The following is a 15,140-nucleotide window of genomic DNA, read 5'->3' as shown; positions in this document are numbered from 1 at the left end:
CTGAGCCAGGCTTTATTACTTAGCACAGCAATTTTGTAGCAGGTCTGGGGACTCCATTCCTTGTTAGGGCTGAATTGGGCCATAGCCCTTCAGCTCACGTCATCCTGAAGCAGGTGAGGGATCGCTGGGCCTCTGGCTGCTGCACCAGGGGAGGGGGACTCCTGGCCTCAGGGCAGGCTCAGCCGGGGCAGGCATTGTGTTCCCACTGTGGTGTGTGGAGCTGACTCCACTCACCCTGCCTTTGGGGCTGATTCTCCCCAGACCATGCCCTGGTGGCCCAGGCCCAGCATGTGGTGACTTCTGACAGCCAGGTGTGGGACCTCAGTACCCAGTGTGGCAGCATCTTGCTGGCCCAAGACTTTGCTCACAACACATTCTCCCCAATGCTGAGTCAGACAGACTCGGGGCTCATGGCCCTGATTGTGGAGCTGAACCACCTGACCTTCATCTTCTACCCCAGGCTGCAGGTGAGGAGGAGAGGCCCAAGCTTCCCCTGGAGACCTGTGCCTGTGGCAGGTTGCCTGGGGAGATGACCCTTTCAAGCTTGTCCCCTGGCTGTGGGTCAGCCCTCCTGACCACCCCATCTTGTCCACAGGCCTACAGGCCGTACAACTCCTCCCTGCCAGGGGAGAGCTGTCTAGACCTCCAGCTGCCTCTTGCCATGAAAAGGAGGGACATCCCCAGGATTGAGCAGGCCAGTGAGGACGGGGTCTCCATCTCCTGTGATGTGCCCACCAGCCTCTGCAGCCTGACTCTGGGCCTCTGGCACCACGGTAAGTCTGGGCCCCAGCAGGGTTGGCCCCACCACCAAGAGCCTCTTCGGGATGCACCATTCTCAGCTTCCATTGCGACAGGTCCCCGGGGCTATAGGCGGCCACTGTGGTTGAGATGAAAGCACCGAGGCCCAGGGCTTTCTGCCCACATCCCTGGGATATGTGGCTCCAAGGTGGAGTTGGCCTTTCTGTGGTCCCTCTGCCAAGGACACAAAGGGCAGGCCTGGATTCCGGCCACTCGGGCTGAGAACGTGGAGAGGGTATGCAGGGACACACGCTGTCGTCAGTCCCTGCTTTCTCTTCCTCTTCTGATGAGAGTTTGCAGCCAGAACCCTGGGCTCCGGGAGTCCGGGATGGAGGGATTCTACCAATACTCCGTGTGCCTCAGGCTTGTCTCTCGTACAGGTCCCCTGGGGGAGGATCATGGGCTTTCAGAACCTCCTCAGCTTCCCTCCTCCCCACAGGCATATCCGCTGGCCTTCTGAGCACCACCGACAATGAAGCAGGCAATGATCTGATGTTGCTGGATGGCTCTGTGGCCCACATCCTGGAGGAGCTCAGCCTAGCCTGGCAGTTGAGCAGGTGCGCCTGCCCTTCCTCCCTCTGGCTGAGGCTCTTCAGGGCTGCTCGCTGCAGAGACGAAGGAGAGGCAGGTGGCCTGCTGGCTCTGCAGAGGTCTTTGCAGGCCCAGGGTTGGGGGGAGTCTCCTGCTGAGACCAATGCATGTGGGGGAGCCACATGGTCCAGCGGGGGGCCTGAGTCTTGTACCTGTCCTGCCAGGTGGATGGTGACTGTAGGGCCACCGAGAAGACTCAGCAGGCCTGCCCAGGACAGAGCCCCGCCTGCCTGGCCTTCCAGGACCCCTACTCCAGCTTGAGGAACTGCTTCTGGGTGGTGAGTGTGAGCCTGGGCCCTGGGGCACAGAAAGCCCTTTCCCCAATCTACCCTGGGGAGTGGCATGGAGGGGAGGCCTAGGCTAGAGACAGTGACTGGGTGGCCCTGATTTCAGGTGGAGCCTGCATCATTCCTTGGCCTGTGTGTGCAGGAGCCCTGTGGCATCTGGGAACTCCAGCGTGCCTGCACTCTGGCGGCTGCCTACATCCACCTGTGTGCCCACAGCTTCGTGTCCCGGGCCCCTCTTCCACAGTGCAGTAAGCCGCCGCAGCTGGCTGCCACTCTGCCCCATCTGGCATCTGCCTTCCAGCCAGAGGGAAAACCTGTCTCTCTCTCGTCAGAGAGAACAAATAATTGTCATTCAAGGAGCTAAGAGTCAAAACAAAACATTTATAGCCTGACACAGCTGGGATGTGTGTCCCCTCCAAATATCACGTTTGTTAGAGGGGCTACATCCCTCATGGATGGCTTAGCAGCCTCCGTTTGGTGAAGTATGAGTTCTTGCTCGATTAGTTCACATGAGAGCAGTTTGTTTATAAAGAGCCGGGTACCTCCTCTCTCTCTTTGCACCCCTCCTGTTTCTGCCATGACTGTAAGCTTCCCGGGGCCTCACCAGAAGCCAAGCAGATGCTGGAGTTGTGCTTGTACAGCCTGTAGAACTGTGAGTCCATTATATCTCTTATTTATGATCTGCCCAGGCTGGAGTGTAGTAGCACAATTTTGCCTCATTTCAACTTCCGCCTCCCAGGTTCAAGCAATACTCCTGCCTCAGCCTCCCAAAAATATAGTCGAGTATTTTTGTAGAGATGGTGTTTTTCCATGTTGGCCGGGCTGGTCACAAATTCCTGACCTCTGATGATTCACCTGCCTTGGCCTCCCAAAGTGCTGGGATGACAGGCTTGAGCCACCATGCCCAGCCTCACTAGGGATTTGAATGTCCACCCCCGTTTAGAGAAAATGCTCAGCCCATTTTCCCTCTGCTCTCATACCACAAAAATCATCATCAACACAGAAGATGACTTCTGTGAGCAAATGTGTTAAGGTTTGTCCCCATTACCAGGGTGGACCTCTAATTCAGTTCTAACACTAGCTACCTTGAGATTCTTTAACCAGTGCTGCATATGATTGCTACAGCCAAAGCCCCACTAAAAGGCACAGAGGTCAGGATCAACAAGAGGAGTGGACTTCCAAGAGCTACAGATGCCAGAATTAGTGGCTGCCATTCACAGACATTTAAAACTCCATTCACAGACATTTAAAACTTAATTCAACAGCAGAAGAGAAAATTAATCAACTGGAAAATATGACAAAGGGCAGATGACATGAGAGGATCCAAGATGTCTCAAAGAAATTCCAGGCCGGGTGTGGTGGCTCATCCCTGTAATCCTAGCACTTGGAGGGCCAAGGTGAGTGGATCACCTAAGGTCAGGAGTTCAAGACCAGCCTGGCCAACATGGTGAAAACCCATCTCTACAAAAAATACAAAAATTAGGCAGGACTGTTGGTGTGTTCCTTTAATCCCAGCTACTCGGGAGGCTGAGGCAGGAGAAATACTTGAACCCAGAAAGTGGAGGTGGCAGTGAGCCGAGATCTTGCCACTGTACTCTAGCCTGGTGACAGAATGAGAGTCTGTCTCAAGAAAAATTCCAGAATGAAAACAGAGACAGGACCCAGGACCCTTTAGAGTCAGGAGGCACAATCCCCAATATAATAAATCTATCCATACCTAGACCCATCAAAACACAATTGCAGGAAAGACAAAGAACAGGTCCTAAAAGCTCCTGAGGAGGGTGGAGAGAAGGAAGAACATGTTGACAACTGCTTTCCCACCAGCAGCAATGGAAGACAGTGGAATAAGGGAAAGTAAGCATGAGGTTAGAGTTTACATCCAGCTCAACTATTACTGAATGAAATAACCTCTCTGCACTGATCTGTCTAGAGATCTCTTTACCACAAATGGACACTTACTCAAGGGACACATCCGCATGTTCATTTACGTGCTGTCTGTGTCTGCTTTCCTGCTACAGGGGCAGAGTATCTGCAAGGGAGACCACATTTTTGCTCTCTGAAAGACTCAATTAGGAGGATGGAAAGATAAGCTACAGATTGAGAAAAATGTTTACAAACCGCCTATCGGACCAGGGACTCATCTCCAGAGACTCATCTCTAGAATAAATGAAGAACTCAAAGCTCAAAAGTAGGCCAGGTACAGTGGCTCATGCTTGTATTCCTAGCACTTTGGGAGGCTGAGGAGAGATGGCTTGAACCTGGGAGGTCAAGCCTGCAGTGAGCCATGACTACACTCCTGGCCGCATGACAGAGTGAGGCCTTGTCTCACAAAACAAAACCTTCAAAGTAAAAAGTGGGAAATAAACACATGAGCAATGTTTTCACTCCCAGCCATAGAGAAACAAGGTAGTGTTACACACCTGAGCTCCAGTGAGTTCTAGCACGGGTTGCTGAGTTGCAGGGACTCCGCAGCATAAAGCATTAGTTGAACATCCAAATGGCCAGGTTGTGATTTCAGCACCCACTGATGAGTGCACTATAAAAAGCACTGTTCTAGTGCCAAAAAGGTGGTGGCTGCTGAGAAAAAACGAGGCTTAGAGGCAGGAATCAAGGTCACGGTCTACCAACCAGATCCTCTTGGGAAGCAGCATTGGACTCATGAAGTGAAAAGACAGGAGGTGGTGTGGCTCCACGGGAAGCTTGGAGAATCTGGAATCAAGCAGAAGCACTCATTGTTCTGACCATGTAAATACAAAACTGTCAGCTACTACAGCGATTAACAGAACATCTGGGAGGACAGGCAACTCAGAAAATTTATAGCCACAGGGTAACAATGGAGTATTATCTGAAGTTAAGGTCCTCTGTCTTCCTCTTAGGGTTTATTTATTTATTTATTTATTTGAGAGGAAGTCTTGCTCCTTCACCCAGGCTGAAGTGCAGTGGAGCAATCTCAGCTCACTGCAACCTTCTCCTCCTCCTGCGTTCCAGCAATTCTTCTGCCTCAGCCTCCTGAGGAGCTGGGATTACAGGCATGTGCCACCACACGCCGCTAATTTTTTTGTGTTTTTAGTGGAGACGGGGTTGCACTGTGTTGGCCAGGATGGTCTCAAATGTCAGACCTCATGATCCATCTGCCTCGGCCTCCCAAAGTGCTGGGATTACAGGTGTGAGCCACCGTGTCTGGCTGGGTTTATGTTAAATCAAGGGCTAAATTCTTCCCCTCTCTTGGACACCAGTGAAGTATTTAAGAAAAGCAGTCACCAATTACAGTTAACATTTGAAGGACAAATTTAAAGGTGGTTGTAACTTACAAAATAAAGGTATCTTATGAACTCTCATAAGAAAAAAAGAATATTAAGACACTTTTTATTATCTTTTTGAGATAGGGTCTTGCTCTGTCCTCCAGGCTGGAGTACGGTGGTGCAGCCTCCCAAGTAGCTGGGATTACAGATGTCCACCACCATGTTTTTGTATTTTTAGTAGAGACAGGGTTTCACCATGTTGGCCAGGCTGGTGTCAAGCTCCTGACCTCATGTGATCCTTCCACCTAGCACTGACCAGAGAAATTAAGGCATTCTCAGGTAAACTAAAGCTGAGATAGTTCATTACATTGGGACCTGTCCTGCAAGAAATGCTAAAGGGAGTCCTTCAAGTCAAAACAAAAAGATGCTAGGTAGACATTTGAAGCCACATATAAAGACCTGTATTGTTGGAATTTTGATTCACATCTCTGATTTTAATTATTTTATTGGATTTAAAAGAGACGTGTAACCATAAGCCTATGTTAAATATGTAATTTATTTTAAAAAATTAGGCATGGTGGTGTGCACCTGTACTCTCAGCTATGGAGGATCGCTTCAGTCCAGGGGCTTCAGGTTACAATGAGCTATGACAGTGACACAGGACTCCAGCCTGGGTGACAGAGTGAGACTCTCTCTCTCTAAAATATAGATACACTTTGTAGCATCAACAACACAGGACGGGGCAGAGCTGTCAAGGAGTAGAGTATTTGTATGTGATTGAACTTACTAGTTTAAAATCAATTGCTATAACTTCGGGATGTTTTATGTAATCCTCATGGTAATTACAAAGAAAATATCTACAGAATGTACACAAAAGGAAGTGAGAAGGCATTCTAAGTGTGTCACAAAAAAAATCAAACACAAAGGAAGGCAGAAGGAAGGAATTGAGAGAGAAAACAAACGATAAGCCATGCAGAAAACAATCCACAGAGTGGCACGTGAAGGCCCCATAAATGGTGTGCTGGGGTCCTCCCAGAACAACTGCTCACCTTAGTCCCTGGCTGTGGGCCTCATGGCACAGTCACCCTCCAGGCTATTGAGTTTCATCAGATGATAATCTTTAAAAATATAAAGTATTTCCACAATCTAAAGACAGTAAGAGACTTACACATAGGATGAAAAAGATACTCCATGGAAATGGTAACTGAAAAAAGGAAGAGGAGCTAGATTAATCTCAGACTAAATAGGCTTAAGGTCAAAAGCGGTTCTAAGAGATAATAACAGTCCATTCATCAAAAAGATGCAACAGTTAAAAAGGTACATGCAACACACCTCAGAGCTCCTAAATATATAACGTAAACACTGACAGAATGAAAGGAGAAACAGACAGTTCTATGAAAATTGTAGGAAATTTCAACACCTCACTTTTTTTTTCCCCAGAGATAATCTTTGTTTCCCAGGCTGGAGTGCAGCTGCAACCTCCTGAATTCAAGTGATTCCCGTGCCTCAGCCTCAGAGTAGCTGGGATTACAGGAGTATGCCACCATGCCCAGCTATTTTTAGTAGATACAGGGATTCACCACGTTGGCCAGGATGATCTTGAACTCCTGACCTCAAGTGATCCACCCACCTTGGCCTCCCAAAGTGCTGGGATTACAGGCATGAGCCTCTGTGCCTGGCCCAATAACTGACTTTCAATAATGGATACAACACCCAGACAGAAGATCAAGAAGGAAACAGAGAGCTTGAATGATACTATAGACGAATTGGACCTTCCAGACATACACAGATGAGTTCACCCAGCAGCAGAATACACATTCTTCGAAGTACATGTGGAATGTTCTCTGGGAAAGATCATATATTAGGCCTGAAAGCAAGATTTAATACATTTTGAAGGACTGAAATCATAATAGCAGAAGGAAAACTGGAATATTCACATATCTATGAAAACTCAACAACATACTACAAAACTATGGATCAATGAAAAATAATAAGGAAAATTATAAAGCATTTTGAGACAAAACAATGTATCAAATCTTATGGGATGCAGCAAAAGCAGTGCTATGAGGGAAATTTATAGCTGTACATGCTTACATTAAAAAAAAAAAAAAAGCTGGCTGGAGGTGGTTGCTCACATCTGTAATCCCAGCACTCTGGGAGGCCAAGACAGGCAGATAACCTGATTTCAGGACTTTTAAGACCAGCCTGGCTAACATGGGGAAACCCCATCTCTACTAAAAACATAAAATTAGCCAGGTGTGGTGGCAAGCACCTGTAGTCTCAGCTACTTGGGAGGCTGAGGCAGGAGAATCATTTGAACCCATGAGGAGGAGATTGCAGTGAGCCAAGATTGTACCACTACACTCCAGCCTGGGAGACACAGCTAGACTCCATTTCCCCCCCACTCCCACAAAAAAAAGAAGTGGCAGCCAGCATAGTGACACTGTTCTATAATCCCACCTACTTGGAAGGCTGAGGCCAGGAGATTGCTTGAACCCAGGAGTTTGAGCCTAAGCAAGTGGCAAGACCCTCTCTCAAATAAAAGAAAAAGAAAAAGCTCTCAAACTGCAATCCTAACTTTGTACCTTAAATTATTTAGAGAAGAACAGCCTAAACCCAAAGCTAGGAGAAGGAAAGAAGGAATACTAAAGGTTAGAACAGAATAAATGAAATAGAAGATGAATCAGTGACCAAAAACTTGACAAGAAAGTACAAGAACAGATGGCTTCATGGGTGACTTGTACCAAACATTTACAGAATCAATACCAATGCTGCTCATCTTCTTCCAAAATACTGAAGAAAGAATACCTCCAAACTCATTCTGAGGCCAGCATTACTGATACCAAAGAAAAGCAGCAGAAGAAAGCACACCACTATTCCTGATCAATACAGATGCAAAAGTGCTCAAGAAAATACTAATGAGAATTCAACAGCATCATAGAAGGATTATATAACATGATCAAGTAAGATTTATTCCTGGCATGGAAAGGTGGTTACCATATAAACATTAGGGTAAGATATCACAATAACAGAATGAAGAAAGAAAACACATGACAATTTGTTTCAATTAGTACAGAAAAGCATTTAATAAAGTTTAATTATCCTTTCATGATTAAAAACATACTGAATAGAAATCAAAACAACCTCAATGTAATAAAGGTCATATGAACAACCGCCAGCTAGTATTATTCTCAATGATGAGAGACAAAGTTTTCCAAGATGAGGAATAAAACAATGATGCCTGCTTTCATAATACTGGAAATCCTAGCCAGAGCTATTAAGAAAGAAAGGAAAAAGAAAAGGCATCGAAATTGAAAGGAAGAAGTAAAATTTTCTCTGTTAACAAATGACATGATCATCTTTATAGAAAATTCTGAAGACTGCACAAAATAAGCTGTTAGAACTAATAATTTGTCCAAGTTTCAGGATTACGAAATCAACATACTAAAGTCAGTTGCATTTCTACACACTAACAGTCAACAATCCAAGAAGGAAATTAAGAAAACCGTTCCTGCTGGCTTGGTTGTGGATGCCTATAGTCCCAGCTACTTGGGAGGGTGAGGTAGGAGAATCACTTGAGCCTGGGAGGTCAATGCTGTCAGTTTTTATTACGCCTGTGAATAGCCACTGTACCCTAGCCTGGGCAACATAGTGAGACACTAACCTAAAAAAAAAGAACATAGTGAGACACTAACCTAAAAAAAAAGAAAAAAGTCAGTTTACAATAGCATCAAAAAGAATAAAACAGGAATAAACTGAACCAGGAGGCAAAGACTCTGGCAGGATTTTGAGTTCCAGAGACCGGTTGTGTAACAAATGTAAAGGCATCTCATACATACTAAAAGGCTTAGTTTCGTTAAAGATGTCAATACGACTCAAAGTGATCTACAGGTTTAGTTTAATTGCTCTCAAAATCTCAGTGACATTTTTTCTTCAATTATAGAAAAATCCATCCTTATAAATTGTGTAAAGTTTACACCAATTTCAAGAGATCCCAAATGGCCAAAGAAATCTTGAAAAAGTAACATAGTTGGAAGTCTTTTACTTCTCAATTTCAAAATGTATTATTAAAAGCTACAGTGGGCTGGGCATGGTGGCTCAAGCCTATAATCCCAGCATTTTGGGAGGCCAAGGTGGGCAGATCACAAGGTCAAGAGATCAAGGCCATCCTGGCCAACATGATGAAACCTCATCTCTATTAAAAATACAAAAATTAGCCAGGTGTGGTGGCACACGCCTGTAGTCCAAGCTACTCGGGAGGCTGAGGCAGAAGAATCCCTTGAACCCAGGAGGCAGAGGTTGCAGTGAGCCGAGATTGTGCCACTGCACTCCAGCCTGGTGACAGAGCGAGACTCTGTCTCAAAAAAAAAAAAAAAGCTACAGTGGTTGACAGTGTAGTACGGCAGTAAAGACATACAATAAAGACCAGTGGAATGGAATACAGAGTGCAAAAGGAAACCTTTACACACGTGGTCAAATGAGTTCAATAAGAATGCCAAGATTTTTCAGTCAGGGAAGGGACAGTCTTTCAACAAATGGTGTGGGAAAACCAGATATCCACAGGCGAAAGAATGAAATGAAAGCCTTATATCATGTTAAAAAAAAAAAAAAAAAAAAAAAAAAAAAAACCTCAATAATGAATCAAAGACCCAAGTGTAAGATCTGAAGCTATACAACTCTTGTTTTTTTTGAGACAGAGTCTCACTCTGACACCGAGGCTGGAGTGCAGTGGCGTGATCTTGGCTCACTGCAACCTCCAGCTCTTGGGTTCAAGAAATTCTCTGCCTCAGCCTGCCAAGTAGCTGGGATTACAGGCGCCCATCACCACACCTAGCTAATTTTTTTATTTTTAGTAGAGACAGGGCATCTTGGTCAGGCTGGTCTTGACCTCCTGACCTTGTGAGTCATCCCCTTCGGCCTCCCAATGTGCTGGGATTATGGGCAGGAGCCACTGTTCCCAGCTGATAATTCTTAAAACATAGAAGGAGAGCTTCCTTTGGCAATGATTTCTTAGATATGACACCAAAGGCCCAAACAACAAAAGGGAAAAGTAGACAGATTGGATTGCATCGAAGGATACTGTTAACAGACTGAAAAGGCAACCTATGGAATGACAGATGTGCAAATTACATGTCAAAGAGTTCCCATCTAGAATAGATAAAGCACCCTCACAATGCAACAACAAAACCCAACTATGGCAGTTCAAAAATACGCAAAGGACGTGAATAGACAGTCCACCAAATATAAGAGATGCAAATGGCCAATCGGCACATAAAATGATGCTCACCATCACTGTTAGGGAAACAACCCAAAACCACGTGAGAGGCTGGGCCTGGTGGCTCACGTCTGTAATCCCAGCACTCTGAAATGCCAAGGTGGGCGGATCACCTGAGGTCAGGAGTTTGAGACAAGCCTGGCAGACATAGTAGCACCACGTCTCTACTAAAAATAGAAAAATTAGCTGGGTGTGGTGCCATGTGCCTGAAGTCCCAGATGCTCAGGAGGCTGAGGCAGGAGAACTGCTTGAACCTTGGGGGTGGAGGTTGCAGTGAGCCAAGATTGCACCACTGCATTCCACCCTGGGTGACAGAGCGAGATTCCATCTCAAAAAAAGAAGACCTACATGGAGAGGCCACCTCAGACTCATTAAGATGGCTGTAATCCATACAGAAAATAAAGTGTTAGCGAGGATGCTGAGCAGTTGGAAGCCTTGTGTACTCTTACTGGGAGTTTAAAATGGAACTGTAGCTATGGAAAACAGTGTTTAAACTTTTCATCAAAAAGTTAAAAACAGGCCAGGCATGGTGGAACACACTTGTAATCCCAGCACTTTTTGAGGCCGGGGCAGGTGAATCACTTGAGGATGGGAGTTCAAGACCAGTCTGGCCAATGTGGTGAAATCCATCTCTACTGAAAACACAACAATGAGCCAGGCATGGTGGTGCAGGCCTGTAATCCCAGCTATTCAGGAGGCTGAGGGTTAAGAATTGCTTGAACTCAGGAGGCAGAGGTTGCAGGGAGCCAAGATTGCACCACTGCATTCCACCCTGGGTGATGGAGGGAGACTCTGTCTCAAAACAAAGAATTACCACATAATTCAGCATTTCCACTTCTGGGTATGTATCCCCTACAATTCAAAAGGCCTCACACATTTATACACTGATGTTCATAGCAGCGTTGTTGAGAGAAAATTCTGAAATGTGTGAGAAATCATATTGTTTGCTGAGGAATCCTATTGAGAGCAGCGGCAAAGGAAACCTAGTCCGCACCCGCAAAGTGGAAAACTGCCCCCAAAGCAGCAAGCTACTCAAAGCATTATAAAACAGTATCCAATATAATTATGCCTCAGGCCAGATGAATTAGTTCTTTGAACACAGGATGTGTGACCCTTTCTTTTGTTCCCTCGTAAAGAGTGCTTTCTAGTTCATCTTTAACCTATAGTAAACACACACTAGCTGCCTGGTTAGTTTACCTTTAACCAATGAAAGAACACAGAGCATCCGCTTGTAAAACTTGTCAATGGAAAGTCAAGAATAAATACATAGGTCAGAGTCTGCTCTGGATTCTCAGCTGGAAATGCTGTGAGACTCCTGGTGCTCCACTCTGAACCCAACTTTTGCTATCTCTGTGTCTGTTTCTTAATTCCTTCAGTGCCGCATGAGTTGGGGTCTCCAAGGCTGAGCTGGTCTCGGCACAGAGTTATTCATAGGAGCCGAAAAATAGCAGGAACACAAGTGCCACCAACAGATAAAAAAAATGTGGTCTCTCTATACAATCAAACATTATTCAGCCTTAAAAAGGACGGAAATTCTGACACATGCCAGCACACGGATGAACCTTGAGGACATTAGACATAATGAAATAAGGCAGTCACAAAAGAGAAATACTGTATGATTCCACTTATGGGAAGGACCTAGAGTAATCAGATTCACAAAGACACAAAGTAGAGTGGTGGCGGTCAGGAGCCGGGAGAGAGCAGTAATGGCTTATTTAATGGGGACAGAGTTTCAGTTTGCAGGATTTAGTGAGTTCCAGAGTTTGGATGCACAAAAATATGAATGTACTTACACTGAAGTGTGTACTTTAAATGGTTGTGGTAAATTTTTTGTGTTTTACCACATTAAAATTTTTTGACATTGGAAATGTAGACTTATTGAACATCTCCATGCTGGGCATGATGATATAATTATGAGCACCGTAGTTACAAAAAACACTTTGGGAGGTAAATTCTAAGTGTAAAAACCAGCACAGACAGACAATAATAGACACGGACCCACAAGACTCAGATAGTAGGCTTATTAGACAGAGATTATAGATTTCAGCAGGGAACCAGAAATTATTAAAATTACTAATCACTAAATTTGTAGTTTAGTAATTTAGTCAATCAGCTAATTTAGTCAATCAGCTAATTTACTAATTACTGAAAATTACATACTGAAAAAGAACCAGAATGTTGTAGAAAGAGATGGCAGAAAGGCCACGAAAGCCCCTCTTTTAGACATTGCTCTTAGTAGATGAGGGACAGAAGGACACTTCCTGGCCAGGCATGGTGGCTCATGCCTGTAGTCCCAGCTCCTCAGGAGGCTGAGGCAGGGGAGTCACTTGAACCCAGCAGGCAGAGATTGCAGTGAGTTGATACTGTGCCACTGCACTCCAGCCTGGGAAACAGAGCAAGACTGCATCTCAAAAAAATAAATAGCAGGCTGCAGTGGCTCACGCCTGTAATCCCAGCACTTTGGGAGGCCAAGATCACTTGAGGTCAAGAGCTGGAGACCAGCCTGGCCATACCCCATCTCTAACAAAAATAGAAAAATTAGCTGGGTGTTGTGGCAGGCATCTGTAATCTCAGCTGCTCAGGAGGCTGAGGCAGAATTGCTTGATCCAGGGAAGCAGAGGTTGCAGTGAGCCATTGTACTCCAGCCTGGGTGACAGAGCTAGACTCCATCTCAAAGAAGTTAAATACAGTCCATCTTTTAAGCCATTCTCCTAGCAGATGAGGGATAGAAGAGCGCTTCCTTACCCCGGTAGCTCTGAGTGTCCAGTCTGTGCCCTTTCCCACCACACTTGATGGGGAAACAGTAGAGCAGCCTCCACTGCAAGCTGTACTGAAGACCCCACCCACACAGTGAGAGTTACCTTTAGCCTGCATTTTGGGTTGGATGCATCCCGAGCTCTCAATGCATCGTGTGCTAAGGTTCCACCCTCCCCTTGGCTGGGAAGTATGTCTTGGTCTTCTGTCTCCAGGGTGCTGGTGGCGGAGCCTGACATGGAGTCAGTGCTCCATAGATGCTTGTTCAGTTTCCTAGGAACCCAGCAGGCTGGGACTAATACCACTGCCTGCAAAGGCCTGGCAGGTGTAGGGACTCATCGACCCATCCCTGCTGCTCTTACAGAAAGAGGAGAGGAAGATGAGTGGGAGTGGATGGAGAGTTGTCCTTTTAACAAGGAGGGCCAGAAGTTGTAATAGGGGCCCCAACACAGTTTATCTCAGGAAACAGCAGGGCCTCTCTCCTCTGGGGCCCAGAGCCTGGCCTTACTTCTCTCTTTTCAGTTTAAGATTTCATCTAAGCCAGCACTAGGCTGCCAAAGACTTCAAACTCCTTCACCTTCTACTCTGAATTCCAGCTTCTTGACAAGGGCAAGATTCTTGGCAGGGACAGAGTAACCAGCATGGAACACCAGGAAACTCAGAGCCACACGTGCTTCAAATGCAGGAAGAAGAGCTGTTTGTCATTGCACTCAAAATGCTTCTGAGGACATGAAACTCTCCCACTGGTCTGGGTAATTCTCCCCCTTCCTCCACATCTCCACTGTAAACCAAGAGACAGCATGGCCAGCGAGTCCCAGCCCTGCAGAGAGAGCTCTATCGGCTTCTGTTCATGCTCAAGGTATTTATTAACTTATTCAACAGCCATGTGGGAAGCCACCGCTTCAGAATGCTGACTGTGTGCAGGGGGACACAAAGTCAGGTTCTCAGCTGCCTGGTCCTAGCATTCCCTGCCTGATCCAGGGATCTCCTGAGGCAGGAGCTTCTTTGAGGGGAACTCATAGCTCTTCAGAAGCCTGATAGAGAGCTGTTCTCTGGGGTAGACACACAGGGACTGAAGGGTTTCGAGGGCCTCTGTTTTGGTAGGGAACCTGTGAACTCAGGCTCCCAGGCTAGAGCATTCAAAGTTGTTTTTTTTTTTTTACTTTCTTTTGGAACATAACCTTTTCCTTTGAGTTTTCAACTGAAGAATAAACCTAGCAGAATCCAAGAATGTGTCTCTGGATTGCTGGGGCTGATCATCAACTCAGGAGATGGGGAGACGTGGGCAGTTATGCAATCTTCTCACCGATAGAGGGAGCCCTCTTTGGGCTGAGCATTTGGGTAGATTGTAGGGTCCAGATTCCAAAGCAAAGGACCAGATGTCCGCCACGGGGACTGAGGCAAGCTGAAGGCCAGATCCCAGACTTGGCTGTCCCTGGCCTCCATATCCATGAATCCCTGGTGCACAGCAGGTGCTAGATGAAGTTCAGAAGAAAGAACTCCAGGGTAAATGGGAATGAGCAGGTTGGTCCTCCACATTCCCATGCTGGAGGGAAGAGAAGGGAGGGTGGCTGGGATCTGAGTGTTTGCTATGGTTACAGCCTAAAGACCCCAGAGCCCAGGCACTGCTCCAAGTGCCTTGAAAGATGTCTGATCATAAGCCTTAAAATAGTCCAACGAGGAATGGATGATATCCTTAGTGAGGGAAGAAACAAAGGCTCAGAGAGTTGAGTGGATTCCCCCAAGGTCATACAACCTACAAATGGCCAGGACAGTGCTGATGCAGGCCTGTCTGCCTCCCAATGCTGCCCAAGCTCAATCACCCCCCACCACTTCTGCTTTTGTAGTAATAGCCTTATGCCACATATTCTACCAGTTACTTTATGAAAGAAAGTCAAGTAAACTTTAGCCATATCCCAAGCCATAATAGGTAGCTCCTGTTCAAAACACCCTGTAAATCAGGTCATGCAAGATCAGAAATGCACCCACAACTGTTACAGGTGCTGTGCTAGCCACTGTTTTGGGGAACTCAACCTAGGAGTATGAGTGAAGAGGCAACTCACAAAGAAAAGCAATTCACTGGCACGTAGGGGCCCTGAGCAATTCAGAGTCAGAGGCAACTAGAGTGTACAGCCACCTGACCTGCTGGTTTCCCAATATGCTTAATGGATCCATGATGTCGGGTCCACAAAG

At 46.2% G+C, this 15,140-nt stretch overlaps 1 protein-coding gene and 1 pseudogene across 2 annotated transcripts; one reads left to right on the top strand and one right to left on the bottom strand.

The window, feature by feature from the left end:
* Positions 1 to 390: 390 nt before the first annotated feature.
* LOC116536525 lies at positions 391 to 2,043 on the top strand. Of its 2 annotated transcripts, XM_032258304.1 has the most exons (3): positions 407 to 467; positions 596 to 773; positions 1,238 to 2,043. In XM_032258304.1, the coding sequence occupies exons 1-3, from the start codon at positions 411 to 413 to the stop codon at positions 1,648 to 1,650; spliced, it is 648 nt and encodes a 215-aa protein (XP_032114195.1). In that variant the 5' UTR covers positions 407 to 410; the 3' UTR covers positions 1,651 to 2,043. The 2 variants fall into 2 exon arrangements, with proteins under 2 accessions (XP_032114194.1, XP_032114195.1); XM_032258303.1 differs by having other exon boundaries at positions 391 to 773.
* Positions 2,044 to 3,232: 1,189 nt separating this feature from the next.
* The window catches only part of LOC116536536, a 30,332-nt pseudogene continuing 18,424 nt past the window's right edge, over positions 3,233 to 15,140 (bottom strand).

Source organism: Sapajus apella, unplaced genomic scaffold, assembly GCF_009761245.1.
Source record: "Sapajus apella isolate SASKATOON/1434 unplaced genomic scaffold, GSC_monkey_1.0 scaffold101, whole genome shotgun sequence".
Classification (NCBI taxonomy): domain Eukaryota; kingdom Metazoa; phylum Chordata; class Mammalia; order Primates; family Cebidae; genus Sapajus; species Sapajus apella.
This window is presented reverse-complemented; position numbering and strand designations above follow the sequence as displayed.

Coding starts and splice junctions, on each gene's coding strand:
- LOC116536525 (XM_032258303.1), top strand. CDS start 530: ATGACCCTTTCAAGCTTGTCCCCTGGCTGTGGGTCAGCCCTCCTGACC. Junction 774..1,237: donor TCTGGGCCTCTGGCACCACG/GTAAGTCTGGGC, acceptor TCCTCCCCACAG/GCATATCCGCTGGCCTTCTG.